Source organism: Cricetulus griseus (genome assembly GCF_003668045.3).
Source record: "Cricetulus griseus strain 17A/GY chromosome 1 unlocalized genomic scaffold, alternate assembly CriGri-PICRH-1.0 chr1_1, whole genome shotgun sequence".
Taxonomy (NCBI): domain Eukaryota; kingdom Metazoa; phylum Chordata; class Mammalia; order Rodentia; family Cricetidae; genus Cricetulus; species Cricetulus griseus.
In genome coordinates, this window is record NW_023276807.1 from 271,069,296 (window position 1) to 271,087,412 (window position 18,117).

At 49.0% G+C, this 18,117-nt stretch overlaps 1 protein-coding gene across 2 annotated transcripts in view; it reads left to right on the forward strand.

Annotated features, from left to right (window-relative positions):
- Nucleotides 1-18,117, forward strand: part of Farp1 (FERM, ARH/RhoGEF and pleckstrin domain protein 1) — a 259,534-nt gene that overhangs the window by 167,553 nt on the left and 73,864 nt on the right. For both annotated transcript variants that reach the window (XM_027393905.2, XM_027393906.2), the window contains exon 3: nucleotides 2,813-2,917. In XM_027393905.2, coding sequence (XP_027249706.1) covers nucleotides 2,813-2,917 — 105 coding nt within the window. The remainder of the gene's footprint in view (nucleotides 1-2,812; nucleotides 2,918-18,117) is intronic.

The window sequence follows — 18,117 nt, forward strand, 5'->3', positions numbered from 1 at the left end:
TCCACTTCTACTTGTATTAAACTAAAGTTCATAAAGAAATACCGAAGGACTGTTTCAAAATCTAATCTTCAATAACCTCAGCAATGGAGGGTGAGAGGTAGCACTCCCCTCCCCAAGAGACCTTTGTATTTATGCTCCTTGTCCACCAATGATCGGCTTCACAGCCTCCTGGTGAACTCGTAATCATTATCTCAATGTCATCTTCTCCAAGAAATGTTATTCGTTCTTCTCTGCTTTTCCTGCATCGGCAGTAAAGGATGTGGACAATTGCTGCACTTGCTGGGATTCCAAGGGCTATTTTTTGAATATTGGACATGCTTGTCCATGAAGTGGCCATTTTCTGGGGTATTCTCTTGTCAGGAGTCAAGCACCTTCCCCTTGCACCTTACAGTTCCCTCTGCCTGGTCTCTACCAGGGACCAGCAGGCAAGCAGGCAGCTATTTTGCAGACCAATCAATGCCTGTCTTGAAGTCTGATGATCGTGCACCCACACAGCAGCCAATCCTTGCACCTGCAGCTGTGAGCGATGGATCAGGGGTTTCTAAGGCCAGCCTTGAATGTAGACCACAAGGAGCCTGTCTGACCTACAGATAAACCTGGTGATCAGCAGGCACTCCAGTCTTCAACAGATCGATGCTGCTGTTTCGTCCTTCCCTTCTTCCTTCCCATGTAAGACTCTTCAAATGTGTTGTGGTTTGCTACGCTGAGATATTTAGTGGCCTGATACCTGTTGGAATGTGAATGGTGACATCCGAGTGTCATTTTCTTGTAAAATTGGAGTGGGATGAGTCTTGAAGCCTTTAGAGGTGTTCTGGTGTTGTGGTATGAATGTGGTCAGAATTCACAGGGGACTCAGAAGCTTTCTGGTCATAATCTGGCAGATGGGTGAGGGTGGAAAGCCATCAGTCAGAATCTGAGTCGACGGCTCCACATCAAATAGTAACCCAGTACCACAGAAAAGGCATTTATGTAAACAGGTACAAAAAAGTAAATTTCCTAACACTGTAAAGAAATCGGATCCAGTTTGTAACTGTTAGCTAGATTCTGGTCATTTATTTACAACCCGTCCTGCAGGCAGGCAGTCACCTCCGTAGGTGGTGTTTTCAAGGCTTGGGTGAGGCCGCAGGACCCAGCACAGCCTGGTGTTGACCAGGACATTAGCTGTGCACGTGGACGCCTGTACTGGGTCAGTGAAGAACTAGATTTCAATGGAAGCTCCCCACCTCCTATGACGTGTTTAGTCTAACATCCATGTCCCTAAAGACACCTGTTTTATACCAACTTTTCTCTGCTTGTTTAAATTTCTAGTGTTGAACTCTGTAAAGTCTCATTTCTCAGATTCTGTAAATCTAGTTGAAGTTGTCAGATTCCCTTAGTTCCAGGAATTCTTTGGGAAATATGAGTGCCTGCCAGCTGGGCAGATAATCAGCAAATCCTTTCTTTTCTTGTTTTCTTGTTTAACAAACAGTGTTGGAGGCTGTGAAAATGGACACTGCGCCGTATAGGAATTCTTGCTCCCCGGCCTGTTTTAAAATGTTTTTATTAATGGGCTCTGGCTTTTACTGGAGTTACCGAAGGAGAGAAGAAAGTTCTGGAAAAAGTGGCTTTCTATAAGCTAATCATGTAGCCGCTGGAATGCTGGTGTGAGAAAGTGAACTCACAACCAAGGATTAGTATAAGCAGGTCATCGTCTCCGCCTGTCAGCCTAGCTGGGAAATGGCTGTGTGCACACAGCATATCAGAAACAGCAGGTGCCAGTGACAGAAGGCAGGGTTGGCGAGCCATAGTCCACCATCCTCTTACGTCTCTTCCTTTGGGGGCTTGGGAATCTGATGGTGGCCACATCTTGTCAGCTGTGCGTGAAATGGCTCAATCATGACCTCACCCACAGAGGGTGCTGTACACCTGCGGGTAGCTGTGGGTATCTTCTAGACTGCTGTGGAGGCAACTGTGGGACCATTAAGTGCCATCTGTTAGAGAAAGGAAAGTGCTCAGGGCCCCACACTGAACCAGCTGTGGCCCCTGTGGCCGTCACTGTGCCTGTTGTTCTCAGCCCACCCCGTCACTCAGTGTCTCCAGTTAGTTGGCTCCTAAACTGTTAGATGTGCATTGGAATGGAAGTGGAAATATAAAACCATTGACTTTGTAGCGTTTGCCTCCCGAGGTTCGGTGTGTCTGGTAGAGCTTGAGCCATCTTACCAGCGAGGTCTCAGGAATCCATGGAGTTATAAAGAGAAACCGTGTTACACACGTCACTGCCTTCTTTTCCATCATGTGGACCTGAGACTTGAACTCAGGGCAGTTGGCGGGCTTGGTGGCAAGCCTTTTTACCCGCTGAGCCATCTCACCCGACCTGGCTTAACGATTGCAGGTGGCAGGTAGAGAAACTCAGTTCCCTGCTCTGTGCCAACACCACTCTCAGAAACATGGCTGGGCATGCCCATACATGCCTGCCGTCCCAGCTCTCAGGAGGCTAAGGCAGGAGGATCGTGTGTTCAAGACCAGGCTGGGCCACATAGTAGCCCTTCTTCTCAAAACCGAAAAGAAACAACAGAAGCAGTTTGTTACTAGAAAAAGGAGGCTGCTGGGGCTGGGGCTGGGGCTGGGGCTGAGAGAAGTCCCTGTATCTCAGTCTAGACTCAGCATGAGCACAGACACCGAAGTGGCACCCAGGGTGTCACAGGGTGGATAGTGGCCGGTCCCGAGTGACCCTTGTGAGCCCCGCTGACTGGGGAATCAGGAGCAGTGTGTTCTGTGTGCCTGGCTACACACAGTGAAGGATGCTTCTAACTCCGGTTCTTTCTGTCCACAGCAACGAGCTCCAGGGAAGGTGCTGCTCGACGCCGTGTGCAACCACCTCAACCTCGTGGAGGGAGACTACTTCGGCCTGGAGTTCCCCGACCACAAAAAGATCATGGTAGGAGACACAGGGGACACCAGCTTAATGTCACCACCTTCACCCCACTGTCCATCTCAGAGGTGGGACGAGCCACTGCCTCTCTGGCTACGCAGAAGCAAATAGAAGGAAAACACCCAGAAAGCCCTAGTGTGTATTTTAAATATATATATCTGATTAAATGTTTAAAATACATGTTAAGATGCCTTAGGCATCTTCCAGCAGTGCCTAAGGCTAGAAACAGCCTCCCTCCGACCCTGCCTTCCATTGCCAAAGGGGTCACAACCCACAGGCTGAGAATCACTGGTGTATATAGGCTTTTTTTTTTTTTTTTTTTTTTTTTTTTTTGCCTGCATTGCATATCTTCATACAATGCAGATGCGTGCAATGCTTGTGGAGGCCAGAAGAGGGGCTTGGATCCCCCAGTACTTGGTGAGGGACAATTAAGAGCTGCCATGTGGATACTGAGAATCAAACTTCAGATCCTCTGGAAAACTGGCCAGGGTTCTTACCCACAGCCAGTTCTCCACATACATTATCCTAGCCGTGCTGTAGTTGACAGAGGAGATTGTAAGAAATCAGCTGGGAGGAGTTCATTAAAAGATGTATTTTATTTCTGCTTATATCCAAAGCACTATCATTTAATGTATAGCTCATCTCAGTAGCTGTGGATAAGTTATCCTCAGACTGTCATTTTTGTCATACCTAGTTGTCAAATCCTACTTGTATGTTTGACACCAACTCCTGTGGATCCAACCTGCCTGTGTTTGCTCAGGAGCCATCACTTTTGATTTCCAGAGCCATGCCACGCTTCTTGCTTGGGCAGCTGCTGGTGCATTTGAGGCAGCACAGGACACGGTTTGATTTCTGGGCTCAGGACCCTGCTGCCTTAGTGTGGCAGGGATCCTGGAGCGTGGTGGGTGGACACTAGGATAGAAGGGTGGGTGGGATGGTATGGAGCGGTGAGGGAGACAACGGCTCAGAGCGGCCCAGCTTGTGGTCTAAGTAGGTTACAATGCCCATTGGTGGAGAAGGTCAAGCCTAGAGGAGGACCCAGTTAGGGGAGATGACAAGTCTCATTCTGACCCGAGCTGGGGGCTATCAGTGGGTACGCTGGTGGACGTATCTACCAAGCAGGGCTAGAAGGTGAATTCCCTAGAGTGTAGGAAAGAGACCTGAGTAGAAATTTGGAGTCTAGACTGTTACTATTTTAAGTGCCAACTGAAATCCTGAACCAAGATCAGAGAGTGAAGAAAGAGACATGGACGAGGGGAAGCCCTGGCTGCTGTCCTGAGCTCTGCTCACACCAGTGGTGCATGAACCAGGAACCTGATGTGAGGCAGGTCATGTTTCTCGGTTTTTTGATTGTTTGTTTGAGACAGGGTTTCTCTGTGGCTTTGGAGCCTGTCCTGGAACTAGCTCTTGTAGACCAGGCTGGTCTCAAACTCACAGAGATCCACCTGCTTCTGCCTCCTGAATGCTGGGACTAAAGGTGTGCGCCACCAACGCCCGGCATTTCTCGGTTTATTTCCACTGCTGAGCAAATATTCTGCCATTATCCACATCTTTTCCCAATTGTTGGTTTGCGGCAGTGTCTGGGGTCTTTTCTGCATTAGGCTATGCAAACTTTATCCCCAGCCCATGCTGTTGTTTTCCAGTCTGTGCCATAATTGTAAGCTTCCCTGGTCCAGTCCTTTCTTAGATGTGGCAAATGGCCTGGCAACTCATAAGTCCCTGTTTCTCTGACAGTTTTGTGTCTCCACTAAGTCCTGGTTATAGAAGAAACATGACCTGAGGTGTCAGATGGCAAGAGGCCGAGTTCCCATTCATTAGAGGTGTACAACTTTGGAAGAAAGTCCAGAAACAAGTGATTACCATGTAGGCAGGTTGCAGCATTGCTGTTTGCTGGAGCATTGTTTCATAAGCCCTTTTTATGTTAAAGTAATGGCTTTCCAAACACCCAAAGACACAGCTAGCTTGTTATTTCTAAAAAGCCCACTGAGCCCAAACTGAGGCATGCTCCTAATGGCTCTCCTGTTCCCAAAGTGTCCGAGGCCCATCCTTCACAGTTGCCTCTCTGCACCTGAACTCGGAGCTGGCACTTGCAGTTGAGCGGTCTGAGATTCAGCAAGTGGCTCCATGTCTGGGCTGTCAGTTGGCTAATGGCTGAGCAAGGGCTCTATGCTAGTGTTAAGGACTCTTTTCAGGGGCTGATGTGTGACCCATGGTAGTCCCTAAAAATGTGTAAGCCTACAAAAGCAGAACAAAAAACATCAGTGATGACTTAAAGAGACAGGTGCCTACAACATATGTAACGGAAATAGAAACATGAGATGTGAGGTTGTAGCTCAGTGGTGGCACACGTGCAGGCTGTGGGTTCAGTTCCCAGACTCCCCACCAATTCAGATACTTCAGTGCATACGTATGTGTGCATTTACCCTGTGGCACAGGCTCCGGCCCAGTAGCACACGGGACCCGTTCTAAACAACGTGTGACAGACGAGGTGTGGCTCTGTTCTAATAAAACTTCACAGAGTCAGAAGCAGCAGTTTGCACATGCCTGCTCTGAGGTTACGCCGTGCCTGGCACCGCCTCAGATTTACCCTCAGCATTTCGTTAGCTCCCTGCTCTGGTATTAGAGCTCAGGCTTAGGGACGTTCTGCAAAGGCACTCACTCTGGTAGGAAGCGGGGGAGGGAGCGCTGGAATTCTGTTACCTTTCTATCCTGTCTCTGTTTGGCCCCTGTCAGCCTCAGCCCAGGAGCTGATTTCATACATGGCAAAAACAAGTTGTTTTCACAAAATTGATTGCAGCATTAAAGGGGAGCGTGTAAAAGACCAGCAGGGTCCCAGCGGGGTCCCAGCAGGGTCGTGCCTGTGTCTCCATCTCTTTAGAACATAGTGTCCAGTGGGGTCCCGGCTGTGTCTCCATCTCTTTAGAACATTAGTGTCCAGTGGGGTCCCGGCTGTGTCACCATCTCCCGGCTGTGTATCTCTTTAGAACATAGTGTCCAGTGGGGTCCCGGCTGTGTCTCTCTTTAGAACATCCAGTGGGGTCTGTGTCTCCATCTCTTTAGAACATAGTGTCCAGTGGGGTCCCGGCTGTGTCTCCATCTCTTTAGAACATTAGTGTCCAGTGGGGTCCCCGCTGTGTCTCCATCTCTTTAGAACATTAGTGTCCAGTGGGGTCCTGGCTGTGTCTCCATCTCTTTAGAACATAGTGTCCAGTGGGGTCCCGGCTGTGTCTCCATCTCTTTAGAACATTAGTGTCCAGTGGGGTCCCGGCTGTGTCGCCATCTCTTTAGAACATAGTGTCCAGTGGGTTCCCGGCTGTGTCTCCATCTCTTTAGAACATTAGTGTCCAGTGGGGTCCCGGCTGTGTCTCCATCTCTTTAGAACATACTGTCCAGTGGGGTCCTGGCTGTGTCTCCATCTCTTTAGAACATTAGTGTCCAGTGGGGTCCCGGCTGTGTCTCCATCTCTTTAGAACATTAGTGTCCAGTGGGGTCCCGGCTGTGTCTCCATCTTTACCTGGGTTTGTAATACAATCCTTTGAAAACTCACCGAGTTTTATAATTGTAGCATGTGCCACATGTGTGCATCGGGTACAACCTTTATGAAAATTCACTCTAACATTCAATGAGCTCACAATGTGGTATCAGTGACAGCCTGATGGCCTGAACATGCCCGGCAGCTGATGGTATTGTCCTGATTGCCTGGCCTGAGGAGTGTGATTATCCACATCTTCTCGGATGTGGAACCCTTCTGCCTTTGCCAGACAGTGCAACCCAGGGGCAGCTGAACCTCCTCGCCAAGCCTCTTGGCAACAGGAACTCGAGGGCACACTAAAGTATCTTTCCAAGCCTCAGTTACCTGATGTGTAAAATGGAGAGAAGGGTGTCCCAAAGGATCAGTGTGCTCATGGCTGTCCCCAGAAAGGATCCAGTGTGCTGATGGGTGTCCACAGAAAGGATCCAGGGGGCTGATGGCTGTCCACAGAAAGCACAGGTCCCAGGGAACTGTTCTGGAAGCATAGGTTACAGAAAAGTCTATTCCATTGTCATTTTTGTGTGTGTCCCCCAAATTGGTAACTTGAGATCTATACTCCTAGCCATTTTTTAACTGTGACTCATGGTCCTGACTTTGCTCACGGCCATTCAGTGTGTGTGCAGAAGAGCCATTTTGCACACCTCTCTAAATCAATTTCACAACTCACCATGCCAGCACCCCCACCCCTGGCACTTTCACTCAACTTCCTGTATCTAAGAGCCGACTCCTCTGGATGTCTGTCTGGCGTCCTGCGCTGTTTCTTTACCTGTCTTTGGCTGGGCTCATTTCACTCCAAGGGTCATCCATATACAGCAGGCTTTGTCTCCTTTTTCCATGCTGGATGTTGTCCCTGTACTGCGTATAACATATCCTGTGCCCTCGTTTCCCCTCTGATGGACATGTGGGTTGCTTCTTCCTCCGGGCTGCTCTGAGCGGCACTGCAAGGAGCATGGGCTTGCCGTCACTATGATACCCAGCTGCGATGTCACCTTGGCCAGGCTCCCTTTGGAAGGCCACTTGCTCATGGCTGCCCAATCTTGGGGCTGCCCCAGTTAGCTTTGCCTAGTTTTCTGTGTAGGACACATGGGGAACATTCTGTTGTTTCCCTAGAGCACCTGCCAGAATAGGGCTGTGGCCTTTGACCCTGGGTGAGAAGGTGTCAAATTCAGGCAACTTGAATTCCTGCTCAGCCTTTTACCTCTCTTCTCATTGTTTTAAATGCTGACATCCAGCACCGTCCTTCCCTCTCTTTCCCTCATGTCACATCAAATCCAGGGCCAAGTCATGCTAGGCAGACACTCTACCACAGAGCTAGACCTCCAATTGTGTCTCGGGGTTGTAAACAGGCAAGTGGTAATGATTAAATAGTTGGCCTATACTCTTCCTTAGGCTTGTCCTGCACCTTCTCAGGTAGCAGAGGTGATTGCTGGGCCCATAGTGAGTGCGCCTCCTGTGGACTCTGGTTCAGCCAGTTTCTGTCCCTGAAAGATTGCTCTGTAGAGCAGAGAAGTCCCTTTATCTTAACCAGCCTTACAAAAACCAGCTTGGGTCTTTGCCTGGAATGATACTGATCTAAGTGTCAAGACCATGTACTTGTCTGCTGGCTGATTGGAACATGGGTCTGAGGCTGATCAAGGTAACTTTTGGTAACGGTGGACACAGGAGTCTGAAGTGGAGGCCTGCTGGCCAGGAGGGCTCAGCAGAACCTGACTGGTCTGATGGATGAAGGAGGCCTCGGTGTACCCACCTCTGTCGTGGCTGCTCAGAAACAGCCGCTGGGAATAAAAGGGAGCACTGCGTTCTCGTTGAGCATCACTTGCAGAGGCAAGATGCCAGATATCCAGAGCTTGCTGGCCCACCTGCCTAGTCTACGCCAGCGAGAGACCGGGTGTCAAAGTAAGGCAGACTGTGGTGCTGAGGAATGGTACCCGAGGTGTTCCTCTGGCCGTCACATGCATGTGCATCTGTACACACACATACATGGGGAAACCCACCAGCACATACACACACACACACACACACACACTCACACACACACACACACACACACACACCACACACACACACACACATACACACACACACACACACACACACACACACACACACACACACACACACACACACACACACACACACACACACACACACACACACACACACACACACACACACACACACACACACACACACACAGACACACACACACACACACACACACATACACACACACACACACACACACAACACACACACACACACACACACACACACACACACACACCACACACACACACACACACACACACACACACAGGAAAACCCACCTGCACACACGTATACATGGGGAAAACAACCTGCACGAGTTCTAGCACACTGATGCACACATACATGGGGGAAAACCCATCTTATTTATGGCCATGAAAGTTTGGGTTTCCTATGGCTTTTACATATCATGAAATGTAATTCTTCATTGAGGTATTTTCCCCTACTTAAAACTCTGTTAGCCCATTTGCTCTGGAACCACACCAAAACAGGCCATGGTCCAGATTTGACCCAGTTACCAATCTGTCCTTGGTTTATTCCTCCTAGGTGGGTATTCTCTCATCCATAGATCATAGCAGGCAAGTTCAGAGACGTTCTTGCCCAGCCCTTGACAATGAAGCCGATAGCCGATCCCCCTCAGGCCTACTTAGCCCAAGTACTGTGTCCTGTCTGTTACCTGTGCTGCCTGTCCCCAGGCCTCCTTATGTCAAGGAGCCACTCCATCCAACCCAGACAGCTGGTGGGTAACATTTATTCCTCTGGCAGTGGGAATGAGCCCAGTAAGGCACCTGCCACATAGTAGACACTTGGCTCTCTCTTGGATTCTGTCCTTGGATTGAAAGACCCCCAGAGGCTCAGGCCCCCAGGATCTTGGCCCAGGACTGTGGCCACCCCAATTACTAGGTGGAGGGGAAAGCTTGATGCAAACAGCAAGAGGCTTTATTGCAGTGTAAGACCCTCGAAAAGCTGAGGCTTCCAGAATCTTAGCCCAGGACGGCGGCCACCCCAAACACAGAATGGAGGCGAAAGCTTGATGCAAACTGCACGAGGCTTTATTGTAGTTTAACGAGCTAACCCCATGTTAGCTCGGGTCTTTCACCCACCCAGCCATGGCGGACGGCTAGGAAAGACAGTTCGAAGCATCTGCATAGAGATCTTATAGGGCAGCGTAAGGGGAGTGTCTAGGGGTACGAACAGGCTCAGGATTGGTGTGCCTCCAGGCTTGGAGGGTTTGCCCCGTGTTGATTGTTCAACTGGTTGTTATGGCACATAGGCCCTCCCAGGGTGGTTGCTATGCTCTGTGTGTCATTGCTGTGCACTTGTCTGTAAAGCACACCCAGAGCCGTAAAGCATAGCGCCACCAGCTAACTTCTGATTGGTTCCTTGCCACGAGGCAGGCATCTGACCTCCTAGCAACCAAGGCAAGGTCAGGTGAGCACGTGTTAGGCTGTTATGGCTGCCGAAACGGGGAGCTGGTCCCTTCAGGATTGTAACTGAGAAGTCTCTAAGGCTAGCCCACCAGTCTTTAGTGACATAGTTCTGGGCCTGATGAACCCATCTGATTTCTTATAAGTCAGTATGGGTACTCATGGGAAAAAGCCTGACACTGGCCATTTGTTTTCTTGTCCCATCTAGCTGGGAGAAAAATGTCGCCTGTGGCAAGTGAGCCTTTGATTTTTTTTTTTTTTTCGTCAGAAACTGCTGTCATTTGGCATGGATGTCCTTTATTTATGAATAGTTAAAGTTCCTCACCTTGCTTCTTCCCTGGGGACTGGATCTGGGGCAAGATAGGGCCCTGTGAAGAACATGCCAGGTGTTACGGATTAAAAATATCGCAGGCCTAAAACACCCAGGGAACATTTGGTGAGCCACAGGAGGTGAGGGAGCCTAGCTGTGTCACCACACCAGCGTCTGGCACTGCCCATGCCAACAGGTGGTCCCAGAGTGACAGGCCAGGTCCCAGTGGTGAGGCTCTCTGCAAGTCAAATTTACATATTTCAAAAATCTTCTAAGATGGCAGGCCCATCTCATGCTGAGTCTTCCTGACACATTAAATAAAAATAGCCACGCTATGCAAATGACATCTTTGAATTTTTCAAAGGTAATGAAAATTAAACAGGTGACTTACAAATGGGTGAAATTAAATAGTTATTGTTTTCTGAGTGCTATGGCTGAGGCCTATAGCTGACCCCATCTTAAGAAGTAGATTTGGTTGCTGGGGACATATCTAATGGTAGAGCCTGGCGTGCATGAGGCCCGAGTCCCCAGCACCCCTGCCACATTAATCAGTTAAAAAATGGAAATCTTGGGGTTAAGGTTCCCGGCAGCCAGGTAGCCCTGGCCCTTGAAACTCAGTCATGCCTTGCCCTTTTTATAGAACTTTCTTCTGCATAGATTTGGAATAGCAAGATCTGTTTAAGGTGCTTGGAACACAGCTGTGTAGGTGGAACCTGTACCAAAATGGACTTGTTGTTTCAGCTTACAGGTCTGTCTTGTCTTTTTCATGTAAAGCTTCCCTCGTCAGTTACTATAAACAAACATAGTCTGTAATCTGTAGTTCAGGGGTGTTCAGTTTTCCTCTGCAGGTGGTGTCGGGTGCTGGGTGTGCTTTGCTCGTCTAGATTGAAAGGAGTTCAGTGAATTGAGCCAGTCCTGCCTTGGATGCCAGATAGACCATCAGCACGAATGCTCCTCCCCCATGAGAAGAATTTAAAATGGCTGTTGGGTGGGAACCCGGTTATCAAGCGCTGTGATCTCTTTTGAGTTCTGAATGTGTTTGCCCTTGGATAGCACCGAACACCATACTGAATACGAGATCTGGAAGTATGTGTGAGGCCGTGATTCTCAAGCGTGGTCCTCACAGCAGCAGGCTGCATGGGCATCACCAAAATCAGGCGCAGGTGCATACATTGAGGCTGCCTTGCGTCAGGAACTCAGGGAGAAAAGTCCAAGGGTGCATATCTAAGCAAGTCCCAAGGGGCCAGGTGCACTTAGGAGGGTCATGCAGGGATGTCCCTGAGTCTGCGAGTTCTAGAGCCACCCAATCAACACGTCTGGACCCGACTCAAGGACTTTGGGTCTTGTTCAGTGTAGAGCTCTTGCCTTGCTTGCACAATGTCCTGGGTCCCCTTGCCATCTCCAGGAGGCCCTAATGGTGAGAGCTTTGCTCACCTTAGAGAGTTACAGGCCAGCCCAGGCTATGCAGTGAGATCCTGTCTCATTTAAGGTATAGAGAGGGTCTTTGAGACTCATTACACTAAACAGTTAACTGTGGAAGGCAAATAAGATTTGTACTAACAGAAAAATAAATGCACACTTGTTTATTATTTTTGAAACAGGGTTATACTTTGTAGCCCTGGTAGACCAGGTGCTCACTGGGTAGCCAAGGCTAGCCTTGAATCTGTGGCAATCTCAGCCTTCTTGGTGCTGGGAATTATAGCTGTGAGCCACACTACCCATTCAGAGGATTTTTTTTTTTTTAAATCCATAGGTCCATAGATTTCCCCAGCACTCAGGAGCGGAGGCAGGTGGATCTCTGTGAGTTCGAGGCCAGCCTGGTCCACAAAGCGAGTTCCAGGATAGCCAGGGCTGTTACATAGAGAAACCCTGTCTTGAAAAAACAAAAACAATCCGTAGGTTTTTACACATCACACCATGACTTTTGAGTTGTCATGTGGATCTTTTTCATTCTTTTTACAATACTTTCAAATTTCTCTTCTATTTTTCTTTCTGGAAGTTAGTTCATTGTGAACATATGGCCGTTCCTTCCATTTTTGTTTAGTTGGGTTTTTAGTTAATCCCATAATAGTTGAGGAATGTAGTTTGTGTAATACAGCACTTTTTAAAATAATTGGCTCACGGCCCAGGACATGACCCATTTTGGTAAGTAGTTTATATGTACACGAGAAGGATGTAAACACATGCTTCCTAGCAAGAGTTTCCGGCAGTGACTGGCCGCACATCTGAAAACATTCCTGTGAGATGATAGTGGAGCGGAGAAATCCAGCCATCCAGGCCACCATAATGGTAGCATTTCTTCTCGTGATGGTGGTGCTGACGTACCAGCCTCGTGCCTTGCAGGTTAAAAGTGGAGAGGCTATGGGGTGCTCTCCTTGTGCTGCGAGGATTTCAAGTCTGATCTGACGAATGTCCATCTTGCACAGCATAGTTTTCCCTCTAAGGGTTCAGCTTGGGCCCTTCTTAACGCCCTCTACGTCTAGGTGTTTTAAGCGGATAGGTCTGGAAATTGTGGCCATATTTTTCTCCAGTTCCTCTGTATCTATGAGTTCTGGGCTAGTTTGGATTGAGTTTTTATTTTCATTGTGGGCCTTCTGTTTCTATGTTTGGTACCTGGTGACTTTGGTTGTTAGCTGGACGCTAGATGCTGTGAACTTGCACTCGGATGCTGACTGCCTGTGTGTTCTGTTGCCTTGTTCTTGGATGCAGTTACCTGGAAACCGTTTGCACCTTTTAGACTTAGACTCTAAGGCTGGTTAGGTGGGATACTGAAGTTTGCTCTGAAGTATTTTTATTCTCAGCTGCTAAAGCCTGCTTTCTCCTCCCTCCTCTGTCTGGAGGCCCAGCAAGTCATGGGTTTTTCTGGCCTGGCTGGTGGGAGTCTATGCCTTCTGGATTTCTGTGAGCCGGATACTATTACCTCTACTATGTTCCTATAGGCTTTCCTAGTCTGAACTACTTTCCTCCACTCGAGGGTAGCTCTCTACAGGTCTTCCGGCTTCTCCCTTTTGGTAAAGTGTGACAGTGAATTCTAGACCTTAGATGAGTTTCTGTAACACAAATTTTGTGTTTCCTGTGTGTGCTGCAGTTGACATGAAGTGTGGAGTCATACGCAATTTCTATTCTAAACAAGTGTTTCCGACTAGAAGAGGGGTTTGTTGGTGTGTTGTTTGTGTGTTTTATAAGAAGTTGTTTGCTTTTAAGCATGAAGAGAGTACTTAGTAAGAAGACAGAGAGGGACAGTGAGGGTCTGGGATCGCTCAGGCTGTACAGTGTTTGTCACGCAAGCATGAGGACCTAAGTTTGGAGCCCCGGCACCTGTGTTGAAACCAGGAGCAGCTGAGTAATGTCAGAACTCCAGCACTGAGGTGGGGGCCGGGGTAGGGAACAGATTCCTGAAACTCATGGGGACACTCAGTCCAGGGGAATTGGTGAGCTCCAGATTCCTTCTGGGAGAGACCCAAACAAACAAACAAAAAGTAGTAGAGAGTGATGGAGGCAGACAACTGATGTTGGTCTCTGGCCACCACATGCACAGATGCACACTCACTTCTCACGTGTATGTGTGTGCGTGTCTTCACACATACATGCACACAACACAGGAAGACAAACCACGAAGAGAGATGAACTTGTGTGGAGTTATTAGCTTTAGAAGGAAGCTTTTTATGCTCCAGAAAGGATAGATATTTGAACATGTGCCACACACACACACACATGCACACACACACACACACACACACACATGAACTCACACACACATGAACTCTCTCACACACACACACACACACACACGCACGCACACACGCACACATGTACACACATGAACTCACACATACATCCACGCACACACAAACACACACACACACACACACACACACACACATGTACACACACATGAACACACACACACACACACACACACACATGCACACACACACACACACACACACACACACACGCTTGTACAAAGTAACTGTGCTGTTAAGAATATTAAACGGATATCCAGTGCCTAGTGGGACAGCAGGTACAGTAGTTGTCTCTAACGCTTACTAAGAGCTCAGACTATTCCTGTTGACTACAAAGATGGCGCCTGTGATGGTGATTACCTCCCCTCCCCTCCCTGCCCTCACCTCACCCCACCTCACTCCACCCTCACCTCCCCTTTGACACTTGAGTGTGAAAGCAATTCCCACCACAGAATATTCATGCAGTGCACATTTTCCAAAGTGGGAAAGGATCCTTAGAGACAAACAGATTTGGAGAGAAATTGAGAACTGGCTGAAATGTAGGCAAGCCAGGCAAGATGGGCTGGGAAGCTGTGCAGAAATACACCCTTAGCCGAATCTGTTTGCTGACATCCCGGCACCCAGAGCCTCAGCACTCGGGTGTCATTTGGAGACGCGATCTCTAAAAAGGTGACTGGGTTAGATTTGAGGACATTAGTGCAGACCGTAACCCAGTCTGCCTTCTGTGTCCTGAGAAGAGACAGTGTGAACACAGAAGGCCACAGTCTCCCCACCTGTAGCTGGGGAGACTTCTCTGGCAAAAACAAACTGAGCTGTGAGGAAGTAGATTTTGTTGTTTCAAAACCCGAACCCTTGTCCAGGGCGTCTGGTCTCCATACCCTGAATAAAGCTGATCTCAAGAAGCAAAGAGGTTTAACTCGGTTAAGTTCCTCCTTGAGTCCCAAGGCTAGGAGTGTGGTGGCCGGGGAAGTCCCCTTTGCTTGGAATCACATGGTTTCCCTGCCAGCCCTGTGGGCTTGCAGACACGCCCAGGAAACAGCAGATTTCATAGAGGACCCTTCAAATGGGAGGTAGGTCAGAGAGTCACAGGTGTCAAGCCTTTGGAGACACATCGGCTGGGTGATTGGGCATGTGAAGCTGAGCTGGTTGGCTCCTGGGACATGGCTGGTGACAGAGTCCAGCTTACTTTGCTTCAGTGGAGAGCGCCCAGGACGTCACTGCCCATGCTACTCTAGTCTCATCTATTCACCGAAGTCTAGGTCCTGCATCATAGGTGTGGTGGTTTGAAAAAAAATGGCCCCACAGGCTCATGGAAAGTGGCACTATGAGGAGGTGTGGCCTTGTTGGGGTAGGTGTGTCACTGGGGAGGGAATTTGAGGTTCTAGATGTTCAAGCCAAGCCCAGTGTCTCACAGAATCTTCCTGCTGCCTGGGAATCAAGATACAGAACTGTCAGCTCCCTCTCCAGCACCACACCTTCTGCAGAGTGCCACCATGCTTCCTGCCATGATGAGAATGAACCAGACCTCTGAACTGTGTGCTGTCCCCTGTTAAATGTTCTCCTTTATAAAAAAGCTGCCATGGTCGTGGTGTCTCTTCACAGCAATAGAAACCCTAATTAAGGCAATAGGTGAGCTGTTGCTTGCTAGGCTGGCCAGGTACCTCCTCCCATCCCCAGCTGAGTGATGCCTTGAGGTGGTATCACTGCAGGGCTCCTCAGCTCCAGCCTGATTAGCTCACGTGGAGCCCATGTTCACAGCCCTGTGTGCCGTAAAACCACATGCTCGATTTGGCTTGAACCATCATGTGTATTTGATGCTTCCAGAGAAATGCCGAAAACAGAGGGAGGGATGTTTAGAAACAGTTCATAAAATTGGCGGCTCTACTGCTGGCACACGGTAGATCTGCCCTCTGCAGAAGTTTGGGCGTGTTCTGTGAGCATCCGCAGCAAGCGCTCTTGGTGACGGGTCTTCCGTGTAGCCACAGAGACTCAGGGTCCCGGGTCCCAAGTTAACTCACCCTCTGTCACACGATGACTGGTGGAACTTTCACCCCTGAGCCTGGGGGGTCCTCTGTGTCATAGGGAAGCAGAATGACACACAGACTCAGAAATGTCACCTCCCTGGGTCTGCCTTGGACATGTTTTCCTCTCTGACAGCACACAGACTATTCTTTCTGGTCTGTGCCAGTGTCCAGGCCTCCTCTCTTCACAGCTGCTGAGGTCTCCTAGCTCTTCTTGCCTGTGTGTTCCGCCCTTGTCTTAGCAAGCCTTACTTCAATCTTTTCTGGCTTACAGCAGTTTCTATTCTGTTCCTTCCCAGCAGATGTGGCACAAAAAATAAAAGACCCAGAGACAGATATTGGGGTTCAAACTTCAAGCTGGAGATCAGAAAAGCAAAGCAGCTGGGCACTAGCTGTTAGCTCTACCTCAGGCTGAAAGGCCATCCTGGCTCCACATGCTCTCAGCAGGCCTCAGACTGCTGCCTCTCCTCAGCATGGCTGGAGACGAATCTCAGAAGGCAGCCTGAGACACTGGGCTCCTGTCTTTTATATACCTCTAGGGCTGGGATTAAAAGCGTGAGCTCTAATTCTGTTTTAGACTGGTTCACTCTTGTGTAGGCCAGGATGGCCTTGGAATCACAGAGATCCATCTGCCTCTGTCTCCTGGGTCCTGGAATTAAACGTGTGTGCTACCACTGCCCAGCTTCTATAGCTAACTAGCCTGGTTGGCTTTGCATTTTGATCTTCAGGCAGTCTTTATTAAATCATAAATAATATACCACACAAGCAGAGACACTGAGGAAAGCTCACGCCCCCCCCCACTACCCACTGGACTTCCAGACCACTGCTGGACTGACTGACACAGGTGTGCTGGCAAATGCCTCTGGTTTGCCAGCCGTCATACTCTTCCTTTTGAAAACACTGCCTGGTTCACCAGACCGTTCCTTTCTGCTCCTGACTGTTCCATGAGTGTTTATGTGTCTGCAGAATTCATTCGTCACAAACAGTGTTAGGAGGCAAGGCTTTTGAGCGGTGATTGGTCACCTGGGCAGAGCCCTTATGGATGGTGTAGGGTCCACTTAAAATAGGTCAGAGGAGTCTGGTGTAGTGGCACTCAGGAGTCAGAGGCCTGGCAGATCTCTGAGTTCAAGACCAGCATGGTCTGCATATTGAGTTCAGGGCAGACAAAACTGCATGGTAACATCCCGTCTCAGAAAGAGATGGAGCATGAGGAAGGGACCAAGTACTCGGCTGTTTACCCCTTCTTCCATGGGGTGAAACTAAAATATGCCAAAATAGAGCCAACCAGCCTGTGGCATTTTTGTTATAGCACCTTGGCTGGCTTAAGACAGGTATCAAAGGTATTCATCAGGGCCTGTGTGTTGTCATTCTCCGGACTCCTCAGGTGTAGAGTCAACACAGAACAAATTCCAAGTGAGCAGTGACTTGTCAGCCTCCCCTGAGCCCGTCTTCTCGGATGGTATCTCTTATACCCCTGGTTCTTCCCCAGGACGTCCTGTCTCAGAAGGACTTCAGCAGCTGGCCAGATGCCATAACAGAAGTCTTGGTGTCATTCTGGTCATTGTCTCTTCCTTGAGCTGTCCTGTGCAGCCTCCCGATAAATCCCATTGGTTTTTAGATAAAGTGACTGCCTGCCAACCTGATGCAATAGGAACCAAGCTTCCTTCTTTCTCTCAGCCCACCCGAGGCTGCATAGTGAATGCTGGCCAGACCTACAGGGTGAGGCTGTTCCAGATAAACAAATAACCAAGAACATAATCCTTAATGCCTACCTGGTTAATGCATCCTGTAGATGGACATTTTTCCATTTACTTCTTTTATTTAGGCAATTGTAAAAAGAAATTCAGTCATAAAGATGTTAAAGTTGGCGCTCTTTAGTTATACATTTTTGCATGCATGAATGCATGATTCATAGACACAGATGGCTTGCTGCAGGGAGATTTGAAGGACACCCTCAGAATACCTCTGCAACAGCTCTAGTGGAGTTGCACCCGGACATCCACCTGGCGCTAAGAGTAAGGGGATGAAGGGGATGCAGCCTCCTGTGCCCTGGCCATCCTCATCCTCATCGCCTGCCACACGTGCAGGGGGCGCGCACACGCACACACACACACACACAGAGAG